General features: G+C 33.7%; 1 protein-coding gene, 1 long non-coding RNA gene and 1 pseudogene across 2 annotated transcripts; 1 reads left to right on the top strand and 2 right to left on the bottom strand.

The window, feature by feature from the left end:
- Positions 1-373: 373 nt before the first annotated feature.
- LOC150033207 (uncharacterized) lies at positions 374-1,162 on the bottom strand (annotated as a pseudogene).
- An 823-nt stretch (positions 1,163-1,985) lies between these two features.
- On the bottom strand, positions 1,986-4,228 carry LOC120088861 (uncharacterized). Its single transcript, XR_005485051.2, has 3 exons — positions 3,698-4,228; positions 2,274-2,332; positions 1,986-2,153 (listed from the first exon to the last, which is right to left on the bottom strand). It is a non-coding gene; the product is annotated as an uncharacterized LOC120088861 (long non-coding RNA).
- A 1,150-nt stretch (positions 4,229-5,378) lies between these two features.
- LOC120087835 (vesicle-associated protein 4-2-like) lies at positions 5,379-8,938 on the top strand. The gene is made up of 7 exons (XM_039044767.2): positions 5,379-6,602; positions 7,269-7,339; positions 7,485-7,566; positions 7,669-7,787; positions 8,157-8,234; positions 8,338-8,457; positions 8,569-8,938. The coding sequence occupies exons 1-7, from the start codon at positions 6,359-6,361 to the stop codon at positions 8,626-8,628; spliced, it is 774 nt and encodes a 257-aa protein (XP_038900695.1). The 5' UTR covers positions 5,379-6,358; the 3' UTR covers positions 8,629-8,938.
- The last annotated feature ends 7,321 nt before the right edge of the window (positions 8,939-16,259 follow it).

Genomic DNA, 16,259 nt, shown 5'->3' with positions numbered 1-16,259 from the left:
AAAGAATTCTCGTGGAGTTGTTGGTGCATACCTCCTCCATGTCACTTTGAAAGATGATATCTTTCGCCTCTATATGGAGCCAAAAAACCTTCTATATTTGGGTACCTGACATCACATAGATATAATACCCTGTTGAACGTCCAATCATGTCAACCCTTATATTAGAAATACAATGAGTAGGAAGAGATAATATGTGTAACTAGTTACCTTTCGAAACCTTCAGTCTGTTAGGTAGTGATATTGCATCTTTGAGAACTCCAAAATTAGCTGCGGATCCTTCCCACCCTGATAAGACGAATACGAAGTCACCATTTGTACCGACACCGAGTACATTTGTTGCAATTTCATCCTTCCTTGTCCTATACCTTGGGCGATCAGTTGCACTGACATTTACCTTGTTGTATGTGCCATCTAACGCATCCAGAAAGTTATGTAGTGGAACAAAATAAGAAATATTCATGAGCATACGTTCACCTAACAAATAAGTTACGTTAAACTAATGTTGGTGTAGTTTAACTATACCTCAAACCATTTCCATCTCTGATCTGTACACGAGTTTGCGACCGGAAAAGGTTTTTTTTTAACAACACATTGTGTAATCGTAACACTGCTAATAAAACGGTATTGAAATGTCTAGAAACAGTCTCACCATACCGTACAAGTTCTCTTTGAACTATCCGGTTCTTAATGTCGTGAGCTAAGATATGTAAGAACATGGCAACCATCTCCTCTACATCTATAACTTCAGTTTCGACTAATCTGCCGGTTGTCTTAAGTAAATAACATAAAATAACAAAACATCTTCTATTCATTCTTGTACTTTGACAACAACATAAGTCCGACTCATGAATGAGTCGAAAGTATACTAATTGTCTAATACAATGTCTATTGTCATATGATGTGTTTTCTATCCTCCTATGGTCATTTAGTAATAACTCTAGTGTTAAAAGTAACTGACGTTGTGAAATTGTGAATGTTATTATTATTGTAACTAGTTCTGTTGGGTCCATTACGTACTCAAAAAATTGAAGCTGGTCCTGAAAGAAAAATTTTAGATCATAAAATAATTACAATATCGATTTTTTATGTTCTTTTTCATTTACGTTATTTTAAAAACAAATACACTATCAATTTGGCACTATATTTATGAAAACAAATCCAACAAATTGATTTTTTTTTTTTGTGTTCTTTTTTTATGTCATATTAAACAACATTGTTTTTTTAAGTCTTTGATGTTATGTTCGAATTTAAGTCCATCAAACTGATTTTTTAAATTATTTTTTTTATTCCATAGTAAACAAGTGAGACTTACGAAACTGATTTTTTAAGTTTTTTTTTTATTCCATATCAAACAGTTATTTTATTACGTTATTGGTTGGGACTCTTTTCTTAAAAAACTGAATTTTTTATGTTTTTTTTAATGCCATATGAAACAAATTGTTTTTCGAGTTTCTATTTTTATGTTCTTTTGAGTCTAACAAACTTGATTTTTAATGTCGTTTTTTGTCCATAGCAAACTGTTTTTTTTTTTTTTACACTATTGATTGGGACTTTTTTCCTTAAAAAACTATCTTTTTAATTTTCTTTTCATGTTATTTTAGAAGCAAATTAAACAACAATGGTTATCCTTTTTTTCTTTTTTCTTTTCCATGTTAATGAAACTATTTTTTTTAGACTTAAAATATCGATTTTTTTCCATAGCAAACTGTTTTTTTAACATTACTATTTTTTTTTTTTCTGCAGACTTAAAAAACCAATTTTTGTCCATAGCAAACTGTTTTTTCTTTTATTCATGTTAATTTTTTTTATGTTCTTTTTTCATGTTATCCTTTTTTTAGTAAATAATACAACAATCAGATTTTTTATATTACTTTTTTTTTTAAATATTATTATTGTCAATCACCCAAACATCGCAACAAGTATAAAGTAATGTTATTCATCCAAACATAAACAAGATTTATAAAACAGTCACCCAACTATAAATTCATCCAATCAACTATAAATTACTCCAAACAGCTATAAATATGAAACAAACATATATTTCTATTTTCATCATACAAACAACTATAATTAAGAATATATGAATATTCGTCCAAATTACTATATTCATGTTAACGGACCTCATGCAATGCCCGAGTATGCTAATAGTCCACCTTGACAAGAGCACACAAAAAGTAATGATTAGCAACAAATATAAGTAAGATAAAGAAAAATGTGTAACCTAAACCACGAAAAGAATTACATAAACCATAATAATGATAGATAGTTATCACCTCATCAAGAGAAAATTGGTAGACAGCGTTTGATGCAGCTGATTCGTAACAAGACCAACCTTAAAACAAGTTACAAAAAAGAATATTAGTACTATAAAAAAAAGTTATAATAGGGAGGCACTAGTTAACACCCATGATAAAAAAAATGTTGGATAAAGAGGAAGAAGACATACCATTTGCATTTATGAAGTAGATGGAATATGTTTGTCCTTATAGTTAAAGGCAAGTGAGACCATAATTATAAAGTGCAAAAAAAAAAAAAAAAAAGGAATGGAATGGGGTCCAACCTCAGAGTTATGAAATTCATTCATTGAACATAGAATTTCAGATAATATCATGAATAATAGTAAATGAGAAATCAACAATATAGATAGAATGACCAACAATTGATTTTAAATCAGAGACAAACAAGGGTAAGTTATTTCATTCAAGGAAGAAAAATTAAAAATTAGAGACGAACAATAGAGACAATAGAAACCAAAAGATGCAAAGAAGTTCATAATATTTTGAAATAAAACACAGGATAAAAAAAAATATTGGAGACAAGAGAAATGACATACCAATTGCATTAGGCAAGTAGATGGAATGGGTTTGGCCTAAAGTTGAAGTGAAGTGTGAGACATATATATATATGTATATATATATAGTTGAGTGAACTATTGACTCATGATATATATTTTTTTTAATTGAGATCCATATGTAAATAAAAGTCAATGATTTTGACAGAAACCTACCTAATAAACAGTAATTAACAACCAATGTCAATAAATACACAATAAACTATCCTAAAAGATGATATGACAATGATGAATACAATAAATTGTACCTAACAACTACTGTCAATCAATATACAACAAACAATGAAAACAGAGGCCAAAAGTTAAAAAAAAACAGATACCAAAATTTGCGGCCAACCAATGGACAAACAGGGGCCAAAAGTGACAAATAATTGACAGACAATGACTAAGATGGACAAACAATGGACACTACGAAGAGAAAGTCCATCATTCTTCATCAGGATAATGAAAATAACCTAATTAAAATTACCAAAATTCATCAAATACACTATAGACAACATATTGAAAATAACCTAATCAAAATTACCAAAATTCATCAAATTCATCAAATAACCTAATCAAAATCACCAAAATCCCGCAAATACCCTATAGAATCAACCTAAGAATACCCAACAGCCCAAACCACATGTTTCTCCATTTTTTTATAATTTAGAAAATGGACAAATAATGAACAAACAAAAACGATAATATCAAAACAATGAACGTGAAACGAAATTCAAAGCATAATTTCGAAGCAAAATGTGGACAAACATAGAGCATAATTTACAAAGTTTTGAGCTAAAATTGAAAAAAAATAAAAATAAAAATGACCTCATCATCGACTGGGAAAGGAAAAAAGAAGATTACCTTCGAACCTCCCCCTACCAAGCTCCTGAACTTGTCCTTCACACCCTACCACTCTCCAAATGATAACTTCCGCCCCCACCAAGCACAATCGTCCGTCATCCAAACAAATTAGGGCCTGTTTCGATAGAGTGAGAAGATAGAATAAAGTAGAAAAGGGAATCAAAGATTTGGAGTAGCTAAAGAAGAGATTGTTTGGAGTGGCAAGGGCAAAAGACACGAATCCAGATCGGTAGATCTATAGATCTGTGAATGGTTCTAAAAAAATGCAAGAAGAGTACCACCATAAATGTAGATCTATAGATATGTGAAGGGCTAGATCTATAGATCTAAGGATCTAGATCAGGTTTCAATGCCGATGGAACTGGCGGAAACGAAGAAATGCGAAACCAGATCTAAAGACGGCATCGAAGCCAAATCTGAAGACAGAGAAGTAAAGAGAAAACGAAGAAATGCGAAACCAGATCTAAAGACGGCATCGAAGCCAAATCTGAAGACAGAGAAGTAAAGAGAGAAGGAAGAACATCATTGATCTAAATCTAAGTATTTCGTTCCATATGACAAGAAAGAAGATAGAAGATACGAGGGAGAAAAGAGATGTTGCAAATAGTGAAATGACAGAAATCGTGGGGTTGGGAATAATGTTTCCTAGGGTTAATTTTGAAGATAATATTAGAGCTCCAACTAAAAATAGTTGGAGCCCCAAACATGGACTGGGCTCTCCACTCACTCCACTCTTGGGCCCAAATAGGCCCTAAATTTGTACTTGAACCTTTTTCTAAGTGCAATAAAAAAAAACTAACTTTAAATAAAGGAATAAACGCTCAAATTGCTCAGGTCTTGTTTGGTAACCATTTAGTTTTTTGTTTTTGTTTTTGAAAATTAAGTCTATATCATTCGCATTTCTTACATTGATTTGCAATTTTTAAGTATAGTGATTGAATTCTTAGCCAGATTCCAAAAACAAAAATATTTCTAAAAGCTAATTTTTTTAGTTCTCAAAATTTGACTTGGTTTTTTAAACTATGGGTGAAAAGTAAATAACAAAGAAAGAAACTTGAATTGATTTGCAATTTTTAAGTATAGTGATTGAATTCTTAGCCAGATTCCAAAAACAAAAATATTTCTAAAAGCTAATTTTTTTAGTTCTCAAAATTTGACTTGGTTTTTTAAACTATGGGTGAAAAGTAAATAACAAAGAAAGAAACTTGGAGATGGAAGTAGTGGTCATAAGCTTAATTTTCAAAAACAAAAACAAAAAACAAAATAGTTACCAAATGAGACCTAAATCATACTTATATTGGTATAATTTATAGGTATGTTTGGATTGACTAGAGAAAAAATGTTTTTTAGAAATGTCATTTTTAGTTAAACTATTTTTACAAAAACTATTTAAAATATGTTTTAAAAGATATTTTGAATGCTTGTCAAATACTTTTAACTTTTACCAAAAATGACTTATTTTCAAAATTAAAACACTTGAAAAGTTAAAAAATACGACTATGCTTCCTTGGATCAGGTAGAAGTTACAATTTCATGTAGTAAACTTAAGGGACAAAGTCAAAACAAGAGAAACATTACTAGAACACTATTAATGAGCATGTTGAAGAAAAAACAGAAATTTTGGAAGAGGGGTCAGAGTCACAAGGGAAGATTAGTTGGTGAGCAATTTTCTTATGTTACTTGAACACTTAAGAACACCTCAGGAACATACATGTTTGTTTACAACATCGCTGCTTATCATCATCATACACCTTTCACTGCATGCACTAATGTTGTCTTTATAAAGATAGCTTTATCAATTCTTGTCAAGCAAAAGTAGATCTCCAGTTTCTCGAAGAACAAATGAAAATGAGGAAAAAAGTGGGAAATATGGTGGCGAAAATCATAACTTTTGGCCCCCACTATTAAATATTTGAATATTTAGGATTGATCTTCCTCAAGCAACTTGTTATTTGTGCCTTTTCTCGTCATCTTCTCTACTCCTATTATCCTTGTGTGTATCTTCATTAGTACATTAACTTGTTAAATTTTGATGGGAATTCAACTTTTTCTTGAAAAGAAAAAAAGAATATACAACAACAGTAAAGAACAATTGCTATTTGTTAACAACAGTTCTTTTAATTAAAGATAATAATATTTGTTTATATTAAGCTGTGGTTGGTTCAGTTGTAATGGTTTGTTTAATCTAATGAAAGGTTTGTATTTGACAAGTTTTCTTGTTAGTGATTTGTTTAATGTGGTTCAAAAAGTGCATTAGTGAAAAAACAGGCGAACTGTCATGCCAGATATTGCCACCACAAATGCGATGATGATTCGAAGATTACTGCAACGGAACCGTATTCTTGGTCGGATTGGACATAAATTCCAGTATTTCAAGTATATTTAACGGCATCATCAGCTTCAACCCATCAAAATTCTCAACTATACAATTTTCCCATTTACATTCCAAAATTAGAATATCAAACCGAATTCGGAAGGGTTGTTTCGGCTACGGTAAATTCGAAGAGAAGCGAGTAAAGGAGATGTACACTTAAATAAATCCCCTGTTTAGGAAATCCCAAATAGCAAAACCCCAAATCCTCTCTTCGCCACTAAGGAATCGACCTCTTGTAGAAGGAGAACACTTGGGAAGAACTTGAAGGGTCTGATTTGGCGGCTTCAATGGCTGTCGCCGATGAGAAGGTTTTGACCCTTTGTAGTATTCCCTTTTGGCAAAACAGCAATGCTCCATCTTCTTCTTCTTCTTCATCGTCTGTTATTCATAGAGTTCATTTGCAAAGTAATGGTCATAAGCCAGCTGAGCATTCGAGTTCTCATCCTGGTGTGGTTTCGTCAATTGCGAAATCTTTACTTCCTACCAAACGAAGGCTTCGTCTCGATCCTTCCAATAAGCTCTACTTTCCATGTATGTCTCCGGCGGTTCTTTTTCTCTTGTGCTTGGTTGATTTTCTGCCTGATGGGGAACTTGGTTTTTGGTTTATTTATAGGGTTTAGTGTTTTCTTGATTAAGTTAGTTGATTGTTTCATCTGGGTCGTCATGTTTCTGGGTTCATAATGAGGTTTCGTTGCCTTTTCGTTCTGTTCTTCAACTGTGTTTGGCTTCTGGATGATCGAAAAGCTTGTGTGTTTTTTGCTTCTTTCCTCTGTCTCAATGTGGAAGCTCTAATTTCTGGTTTCTTGCTTTTCTGATCCGGCAGTAGATTGAGCTAAAATAGAATTTTAATGTGTTCATTTACTCATCCTCCCCTGTTCATTGTGAATCTAATAAAGGATGATGATTGATGACTACTTAGTTACTCTCTAAAAGATGTTGTCCAAATTTTAAACTAAAAAATGATCTGTTCTTGATTGGGTTTATAGAATGTTGTTTTCTCCTTTTCTTTTTGTTCATTTTTTCAGATCGCTTCCTCTCTATTTGGTTATATAGGCTAGTTTGTTTTGTCGTCTAACAACAATGGGGCCTTTGAATTGGATATATTGGTTGTTGCATCATTTTATTTGTTGACTAGATTTGTTTTACCTCACAATTGCATTTTGATTTCTTTCTTTCATTTCTTCTTTCCCCTTAAAGTTGAACCTGGGAAGCAGGTCAAGAGTGCTATTGAGATAAAGAATACGAGCAAGAATCATGTGGCTTTCAAAGTATGGATTATTTCCTTCTCGAACTTTTATCAGTATGAATACTGAGTTGTTTAGTTTTATTATAGATGCCAAACTTTCTTTGTTGTTTTAATCTACCCAATACAGCCATCTTACTTGTGAGTTGTGATCCCTTTAATTGTTGTAGTTCCAAACGACCGCACCGAAGAGCTGTTACATGCGTCCTCCTGGTGGTATACTTGCTCCTGATGAAAGTATTATTGCAACCGGTAAGACACTTGTCTTACATTGTTTCAACATGGCAAGTAGAAACAATGTAACTAAATCATTTGGAATTTTGCTGAGATTCCCATATCTGTGATTGACTTCAGTATTCAAGTTTGTGGAGCCACTAGATAACAATGACAAGCATGTAGATCATAAGAAAAGGGTCAAGTTCAAGATTGTGAGCTTGAAAGTGAAGGGCAACATGGACTACGTGCCGGAGCTGGTATGTCTTGCAGTCTCAAATTCTGATGAAATAGTAACTGTTTTTCCATGCTTAGTTTGTAGCCAATGCTTGTATTATTATTGTCTCAAGAGGAGCATTTACTATTTCATTGTTCTATAAAGTTCAGTATCTGCTGCCATTTCAAGATAATTTCCTGAGGTATAGTTTTGTCGCATTCACAATGACTAAAATGAATGGTAGGCTAATTAAATACTTCTAGTCACTTATTATCAATCCTATGATGCAATTTTTCCATTTATGATCAAGTGGTTTTGTGAAGATCTTCTAGTTTTCTTATGTGAAAAACTAATTATAATTCATTCTAGGATTAACTTTCGGATTTTAATTTGAAATAATGGCATTTCACAGTTTGATGAGCAAAGAGACCATGTAGCAGTTGAGCAAATACTGCAAGTTGTTTTTCTTGACCCGGATCATTCTAATCCTGTAAGTAGTAACAAGTGATAAACACAATATCAAGGACACCTGTAACTGCTTCTCGAATGAATCTTCATATCGGTTCGGATTCTTCTCCTATATTCTTTTTCAGGCACTGGAGAAAGTCTTTCGACAACTAGCTGAGGCTGAAGCTGCAACTGAGATGCGCCAAAAGCCTGCTGAAGAAACAGACCCGAAAATTGTTGGTGGAGGACTCGTCCTCGATGAATGGGTGAGATATAACTAAACTGTTGCCCACATCTTCTTCAAACCTTACTGAGTTTTAAAATCATTTGAACATTTACATTCTCTGACATACTTGATGCCATGGTTCCATTTGTAGAAAGAAAGAAGGGAAAGATATCTAGCTAAGCAACAGGTTGGAGGTGTGGATTTGGTGTAGAAATCAGTTGCTTGTGTCATGGAAGTTGAAATCACATTCATGTGTGAACTTTTCATTGTGCCATTTGTCAAAGGAGCGGCCATCGACGTTAGCAATCAAAGGCGAATGGCTTAACGACTAGATTTGTGATGGAGTTTCATAATATTGTGTTTGTTTGATTGGGTTGCTGTTTCTCAAAGTTGAAGGTTTTTCAGTTGATTTGAAACACTGTCATCATTGATGTAAATAGTGGCTGTGATGTTGCTTCGCCCTAAAGTTTGACACCAAAATTTGGCAAATCTCTCATTTTATTTGAAAATGCCTTTTCTTATTTGATGGTTTTGCTGTTTGTGATAAAAGATTTAGGATAAATTAGCTAAAGAATCAAATGTTCAAATAGAATATATCCTTATTCTTCTTGGTGAATCTTATCCAGAAGCATCTCTAAATGAAACATTTGATTTGAGAGACATCATTTTAGGCCACTGGCTGAGTGGAGTCTGTTTGGTCTGTCCCTTTCTTTGAAATCTTTTCCTCAGTGGTTTCATATCATATTAGGCACGAAATGGCTAAAAATTGGTTCTTTTTTTTTCCCCTCTAAGTGGAGACCTAATGGATAAAAACAATTATAGCAATTCTCCCATCATGTTATGAACATATTCCAGTGAACCCCACCTTCAATAATTGCATTATTTATCTCTATCTAATGTCAAATTTATTAATTTAAATGAAGTGAATAATGCTAAAATGTTCATGTGTGGATAATGGAAGTTGAACTACATATCCATTAACTTGACAAGGATTGGAAATTTGAACTTATTATGTGTAGATGTACATATAAAAGTAATTGATAAGATAAGAGCATTTTCAAATTGAATATTAAATTAGAGAGTTGATATGGTTGATAATGGGAGATTAAAGGGAAGCAATGATTGTAATATGAATGATTTTGTCGCATTAGTGAGTTTGGAAAGGAGGTTATCCATTTTGGTGGATGGGTCCTCCTCCATTTCCACTTTGTATTGACTTCGATAAGATCTTATAAAGATGCAAATTACAAATTGTCAAAATGAGTCCTCTTACAGGGAGACCATCATTTTCTTAAGAAACTTTAAACTGTTTTAAAATAAACATTTCATACAACAGAGATTGTAAATAAGAAAAACGATTTAGTACTCCATTCCATGATGTTTTCATTTTCTATTTCCTATTCTATGTTGTTTTTTATTTTTTAAGAAACTCACTTTTTTTTTTTTTATAATTATTCCGAAATTTCAAGTGAGATTTTTTTTGTTTTATATTTTATTTTTCTCTACATTTTTTATAATTATTTTATAATTCTTTTTTTCTTTTATTTATTTTTATTTTCTTTATTATTATTTTTATATATATGTTAATTTATTTTTGAATTTTGAATTTTCAAATATTTAGATTTATATATTATTTAGATTTTTAAATTTCAAATTTTCCATATGTATATATAAATATTTTTAAGATTTTGAATTTTAAATTTTACCATTTGCAATATGTATTTTATATATTATTTTAAATTTAATTTTTTTCCTTAAAAAAACAAGTTATACATTTTGTTTACTAAGGTGATATATGTATTTTATATATTATTTTAAATTTAATTTTTTTCTTACATAAAAAACAAGTTATAAATTTTGTTTACTAAGGTGATACATTGACATTTACATTATAATATAATTGAGTTAGATTTGAGTTTACATTATAGTTAGATTTGAGTTTACATTATTTAAAATTTAAAACAAATGACTTGAGTGAGAAATGATATTGTAAATCAAATTTTAGTAACATATGAATGATAGAAACAATTGTATTAGTGTTATTAATTTTACATCGGACTTATGTGTATTTGATGATGTAAATATTTAATAATTATTTTTTATATTTTAATGGATGCTATATATTTTTTAAATTTTATATAATTAAATTATATTTAAACTATAAAATATGGAGAGAAAAATGTAAAGGAAAAAAAATACAAAATACAAAAAACAAGAAACAAGAAATAGTTATTAAACAAGTTTCTGTTATTGTTATTTTTTAAGAAATGGGAAACAGAAATAGTTATCAAACATATTCTTGTTTCTTGTTCTTAAAAAATAGGAAATAGGAAACAAGAAACAGGGAATGAAAAATACGGAATAGGAAACAAGAACGTTATCAAACGGGTCCTAAATAGAGTTAAGGATTTGCAGCTTTGAATTGATGGAATTTCTCATAATATTTTCACTTGATGAATAGAGAGACAACCATGGCTTTTAAATATATGGAAAACCCTAATTTAAGGGCAGAAAAAATAAAGAATCAGAATAAATAAGGGAATAAGAATCTTTTAACAAATTATAACAAATTGGAAATGTGGACCACTTTTCTCATACGTGGACTTTCATTCTATTGTGGCATTCCTTATGAGGATTTGACACTTTTGACTTGTTAGCCTCTTCCAACGTGGTATTTTCCCTAATATCCCGCTCAAACTTGGGGTTAGATCAACCATACCAATTTTTTCATGAAGTAAATAGTAATGCGAATGGAAGAAAGGCTTCGTCAAACAGTCAGCAAGTTGATCTGTCGTAGGTACATAATGAATCTCCAGGCTGCAATTGGTGATTTGATCTCTTACAAAGTGAATATCGATATCGATGTGCTTGGTTCGAGAATGGAAGACCGTGTTTGTTGCCAAGGCTCTGACACATAGATTATCACACCAGAGGATCAATCTCATATTTGATTTCATACCCATTTTGTCTAGCAGTTGTTGAAGCAATATGATTTCTACGAAAGCTTGAGCCAAGGCTCTGTATTCAGATCTAGTACTTGAACATGTTACAATCGTTTGTTTCTTTGAGGACCAAAACACTAGATTGTTTCCCACAAATACGCAATAGGCAGCCATTGATCGCCGGTCATCAATGTTTGATGCCCAATCAACATTAGAGAATCTTGAAATGTTTATACAAAAACTTTGCTAAAACATAAGACCATAGTGACAAGTGCCAATGACATACCTCAAAACTCTTTTAGCAGCTTGCCAGTGGACATCAGTCGGAGAGTGCAAAAATTAACTGAGATAATTAACAGCATACGCAATTTTGGGGCGTGTGTTTGTGAGATACTAAATGTTGTTGAATTTTATGCCTTAAAACTCGTAGATAGTAAACATTATTAATTAACCGTCATCAATAAAGAGCTATAGATGTTAATTCAATAAATATTATTGTTTGCGTTGTTTGTCTATTTTTTCTTAATAATCCTAAATCTAATAAACAAATTGTTTGCGTTGTTTGTCTATTTTTGTCTTAATAACCCTAAATCTAATAAACAAACATCCAAGGTTGCCTTATGAATCTTGAACTATGTGTAGAGACATACAATAATCAATGTTCAAGATATAGCCTGAAAGGTCTATAGTATAGGGATAAGGCTGGATACCTTATATTGGTAACACTATGAATATGACCCACTTTGTATTTAATACAAACACAATGATTCAACGTGTTCGTGTAGTTGACATGCGAGTGGGGGTATCCTATGCAATGAGTTTGCATAAGACCGGACCGTGAAATAATAACCACTAGATGTGTAACGACCCGATCCCCTAGGACTTAGATTAGGCCATTACTAAGATAAATGCATGCATAGGATTTGAAACGACGCTCAGTTATGTTGAAATAAATGCTAAATAGACAAGAGAAGTTCAAAAGCCATTTATGCAATTATTAAAACAATAATAGGATACCCATAATTCGTAAAGACTATTAAAAGTAATAAAAAAAAAAAAACAATCCTTAATAATAAGTTTCAAACAGTAAAACTAAACATTAAGGGAAAATAAGGACTCTAAATTTCATGATGCGGAAGCGTAAAAACTAGTCCCAGTGGCATGATCACGAATTCCGCTGCGCCATCGCTGGTGCATCTCTACCCTTACCTGAAACATTAACATAAGAAAGAATGAGTATGAAATACTCAGTAAGTAACCCTACCACTAGGGTCAGGCTAGGCATCTATGTCCTCTAGATACGCACCTATGGCACATATACACACATGAAATAGGTAAGAGACTGGGTCCTATCCTACTGTAGTTAAGTATGCCCACTACCTCTGGTGAATCCCGTAGGAAACACAAACTGGTGAATCCTGAAAGAGACACAAACTGGTAAATCCCGAAGGAAACACAAACTGTGAATCCCGAAGGAAACACAAAACTGGTGAATCCCGAAGGAAACACAAAACTGGTGAATCCCGAAGGAAACACAAAACTGGTGAATCCCGAAGGAAACACAAAACTGGTGAATCCCGAAGGAAACACAAAACTGGTGAATCCCAAAGGAAACACAAACTGGTGAATCCCGAAGGAAACACAAACTGGTGAATCCCAAAGGAAACACAAACTGGTGAATCCCGAAGGAAACACAAACTGGTGAATCCCGAAGGAAACACAAAACTGGTGAATCCCGAAGGAAACACAAATTGGTGAATCCCGAAGGAAACACAAACTGGTGAGCATCTAACTAATCAGTGAGGATGTTCACACAGCCTCAACATTCAAAAATCAACACCGTACGAATCTATGACATACATGTAATCCTCGATACCATGGCTCTACCACATACACATAATCCTCAACAATATATTCTACAACATTCATGTATACCTTAACATCATAGATCCACATCATACAAATATGCCTCAACATCAGCAGATCAGATACCAACATATGGAAACACATACTACCCCATACTAACAATCAAGTGCCTAGGTGTATATTTAAATAAATCAGAACTCGTGCCAAAACATACTTTGATTCAAGTCGTACTATCAATCAACATGCTAACATTTACCATAACATACACTCATCATGCTAGCATACAACTAAAGCCTGGCCCGTGGGCAGTTCTAGTGGTAAGATTACTTACCTCAAATGAAACTCTACGAATAACAAAAATCAAATGACCAAACTATGGCGGCAACCTGAAGTAGCGGTCCCAATTCTGAAAACAACTCAAATAATTTCAGTTCAACCATAACAACAAAACTTCGAACCCAAGTCCAATATATCCAAAAACTTACCCAAAGGATGAAAATCACTTCCAACCTCCCTTGACAATGCTACCTCTAAGTCCAAGCTTCGTTAAAACTCACCTTCAAATAAAACCCAACAACTGTGAATCAAAATGACAAAACCAACGTTAATGGCTAAGAGATCAAACCGAACTACCTCCACCTTACCTGGAATAGATCCGACGGCGACAAGAGAAACGACCGACGATGGATCTGGGTCTGGCGAAGCGTGAAGAGGCGGCAGCTGATCGAGTCTGGGCCAGCGAGGCGCAAGGGAGCGGCGGCTGGACGGATCGGACGAACAACGAGCTAGGCTAAGGGCTTGAAACGATGGGTTTCCGACAGAGGGGCGTCAGATGAACGAAAACAACACCCTCAGCTGGGCAATGCGGCCACGAATGGAGGAGAAATCGGCTGGGCGAGTGACGACAACTTCGGATCTGAGCACGAAGGAGGCGTGGCGGCGGTCTGATGAGGCAGTGAGGGGAGACGCGGCGTTCGTGGGTTTGGACAGTGAGGGAAGGCGGCGTGCAATTGGGAGGAAAGAAGAAAGAAAATTGGGGGGGGGGGTGTCGCCGTGCGAGGAAGAAGAAGGAGATGGGTTGGTGGGTTTTTAAAAATAATAACAATAATAATAATAAATATAATAACTAAAAAGGAAGGTATAATTATAATTAATTTCTTTCCATTTCGAAAGAAAATTAATTCCTGTCATAACTTTCACATTGAAATTCAAAAGTGAATAATTTTCTGCCAAAACTTAAATTCCTGCATTTATACTTGAGATCCAAGGACTAAGCAATTAATGAATTTCCAAATAATAACGTTATTGAAATTACATTTTTATATAAAAATGTGTGGGGTGATACATTCTTCCCTCCTCAAAGAACTTTCATCCTCGATAGTTAAAACACTCCAGGTGTTACATTCTTCCTTCCTCAAGGAACTTTCGCTCTCGAAAGTTTATTCTTGAAAAAGCTCTGAGTACTGGGTTTTCATCTCATCCTCTCGCTCCCAGGTAGCCTCCTTGAACTGGTGATTCTGCCACAGGACTTTCACAGAAGCAATTTCCCGGCAACGCAATGATTTTATCTCTCTGGTGAGGATCTCTATAGGCTTCTCCTCGTAGCTTAAGTTGTCATTCAACTATAAGGGCTCGTAGTCAACTACATGGGACGGGTATGTCACATACTTCCTTAACATCGAAACATGGAAGACATTATGAACTGAAGACAGTGCTGGGGGCAATGCCAAACAGTAAGCTATGAGGTCAACTCGTTCTAGGACCTCGAAAGGTCCAATGATCTCAGACTCAACTTTCCCTTCCTGCCAAACCTCTGAACAACCTTCATAGGTGCCACTTTTAAGAACACTTTATCACTAGTCTCAAATTCTAGGTCCTTATGTCTCACGTCGATGTAGCTTTTCTGTCTGCTTTGAGGTGTTTATATACGGCCTTGATCTTCTGTATTGCCCCATTCATGGCTTGCACTAGCTCAAGTCCTAGCAATTTCCTTTCTTCTACCTCATCCCAATACACAGACGACCTGCAACTCTTCCTATAGAGGACTTCAAACGACGACATGCCAATGGTAATTGGATAATTGTAATTATGTTAATTCCATCAAATGCATGTGAGAGTCTCAACTCCTGGAAAACTCTAACACACAAGTGCACAACATACTCTCCAATGTCTAGTTCAAATGTTCTTTCTGACCATCAGTCTATGGGTAAAAAGTTGTATTAAAATCCAATCGAGTACCCAATGCTAACTGGATACTCTTCCAAAAACTAGATGTAAAATGAGAGTAACTGTTTGATATAGCTGAAACTAGTATCAAAAGAGGTGTGACAACCCCTTCCATATATAACTATGAAACTTAAGATGCTGAAAACCAACAATACTTTAACACGTTCAAGCTAAGAACTATGAAAACTGTTATAAGCTTAAGAAAGTCTTATCCACTAAAAACATATATCTGAGCTTACCATTCTGTCACAGAGAAAACTTCATAGGTGTAGTGGAGAAACTAGTCATACGATATAATGTTTCATCTGAAGATACGTACCAGAACAAATCTGGTCAACTAAAAACTGCTTCTACTCTAGAAGCACTGACTGTGATGTCTTTCTTAGGGTCTACATGTCTAAGAATAACTCTATCTAACTAAGCCTCACATTCATGAGAAACTCATCATAAGGTTCTATACTGTCATGGGCTATAAAACTTGCTTGAGCCAATCCTTATATTATTCTTTAGCTTTAAAACAATCACATATCATTACTTAGACCCTATTGTGGATGAGTTTAAAATTCCCTCTGAAAATGAGGTTTTGAAGTCCCTGGATGCTAAAGCACCAGTCAATTGATAATACATTTCCATAACCTCGTAATAACCATAATTGATCCCTGAAATCGGTTTTTACAATGAAATCTTCTTGATTTATAAGTCATAACTTGAATTACTCATACTCCCTAGAGCTAGTTAATTCATTGCCCATGCAAGGGAAAACATACTATCCTGTACTACTCCAAACCCACCTATAGCAACTTCTTGT

The sequence above is a fragment of the Benincasa hispida genome, chromosome 10 (genome assembly GCF_027475165.1).
Source record: "Benincasa hispida cultivar pf3 chromosome 10, pf3_genome.v1.1, whole genome shotgun sequence".
Taxonomy (NCBI): domain Eukaryota; kingdom Viridiplantae; phylum Streptophyta; class Magnoliopsida; order Cucurbitales; family Cucurbitaceae; genus Benincasa; species Benincasa hispida.
This window is presented reverse-complemented; position numbering and strand designations above follow the sequence as displayed.

What these genes read in the sequence shown, in the direction of transcription:
- LOC120087835 (XM_039044767.2), top strand. Translation starts at nt 6,359, where the DNA reads ATGGCTGTCGCCGATGAGAAGGTTTTGACCCTTTGTAGTATTCCCTTT. An exon ending in CAATAAGCTCTACTTTCCAT is followed by an intron (nt 6,603 to 7,268) that starts GTATGTCTCCGG and finishes TTCCCCTTAAAG; the next exon opens with TTGAACCTGGGAAGCAGGTC. An exon ending in AGAATCATGTGGCTTTCAAA is followed by an intron (nt 7,340 to 7,484) that starts GTATGGATTATT and finishes TAATTGTTGTAG; the next exon opens with TTCCAAACGACCGCACCGAA.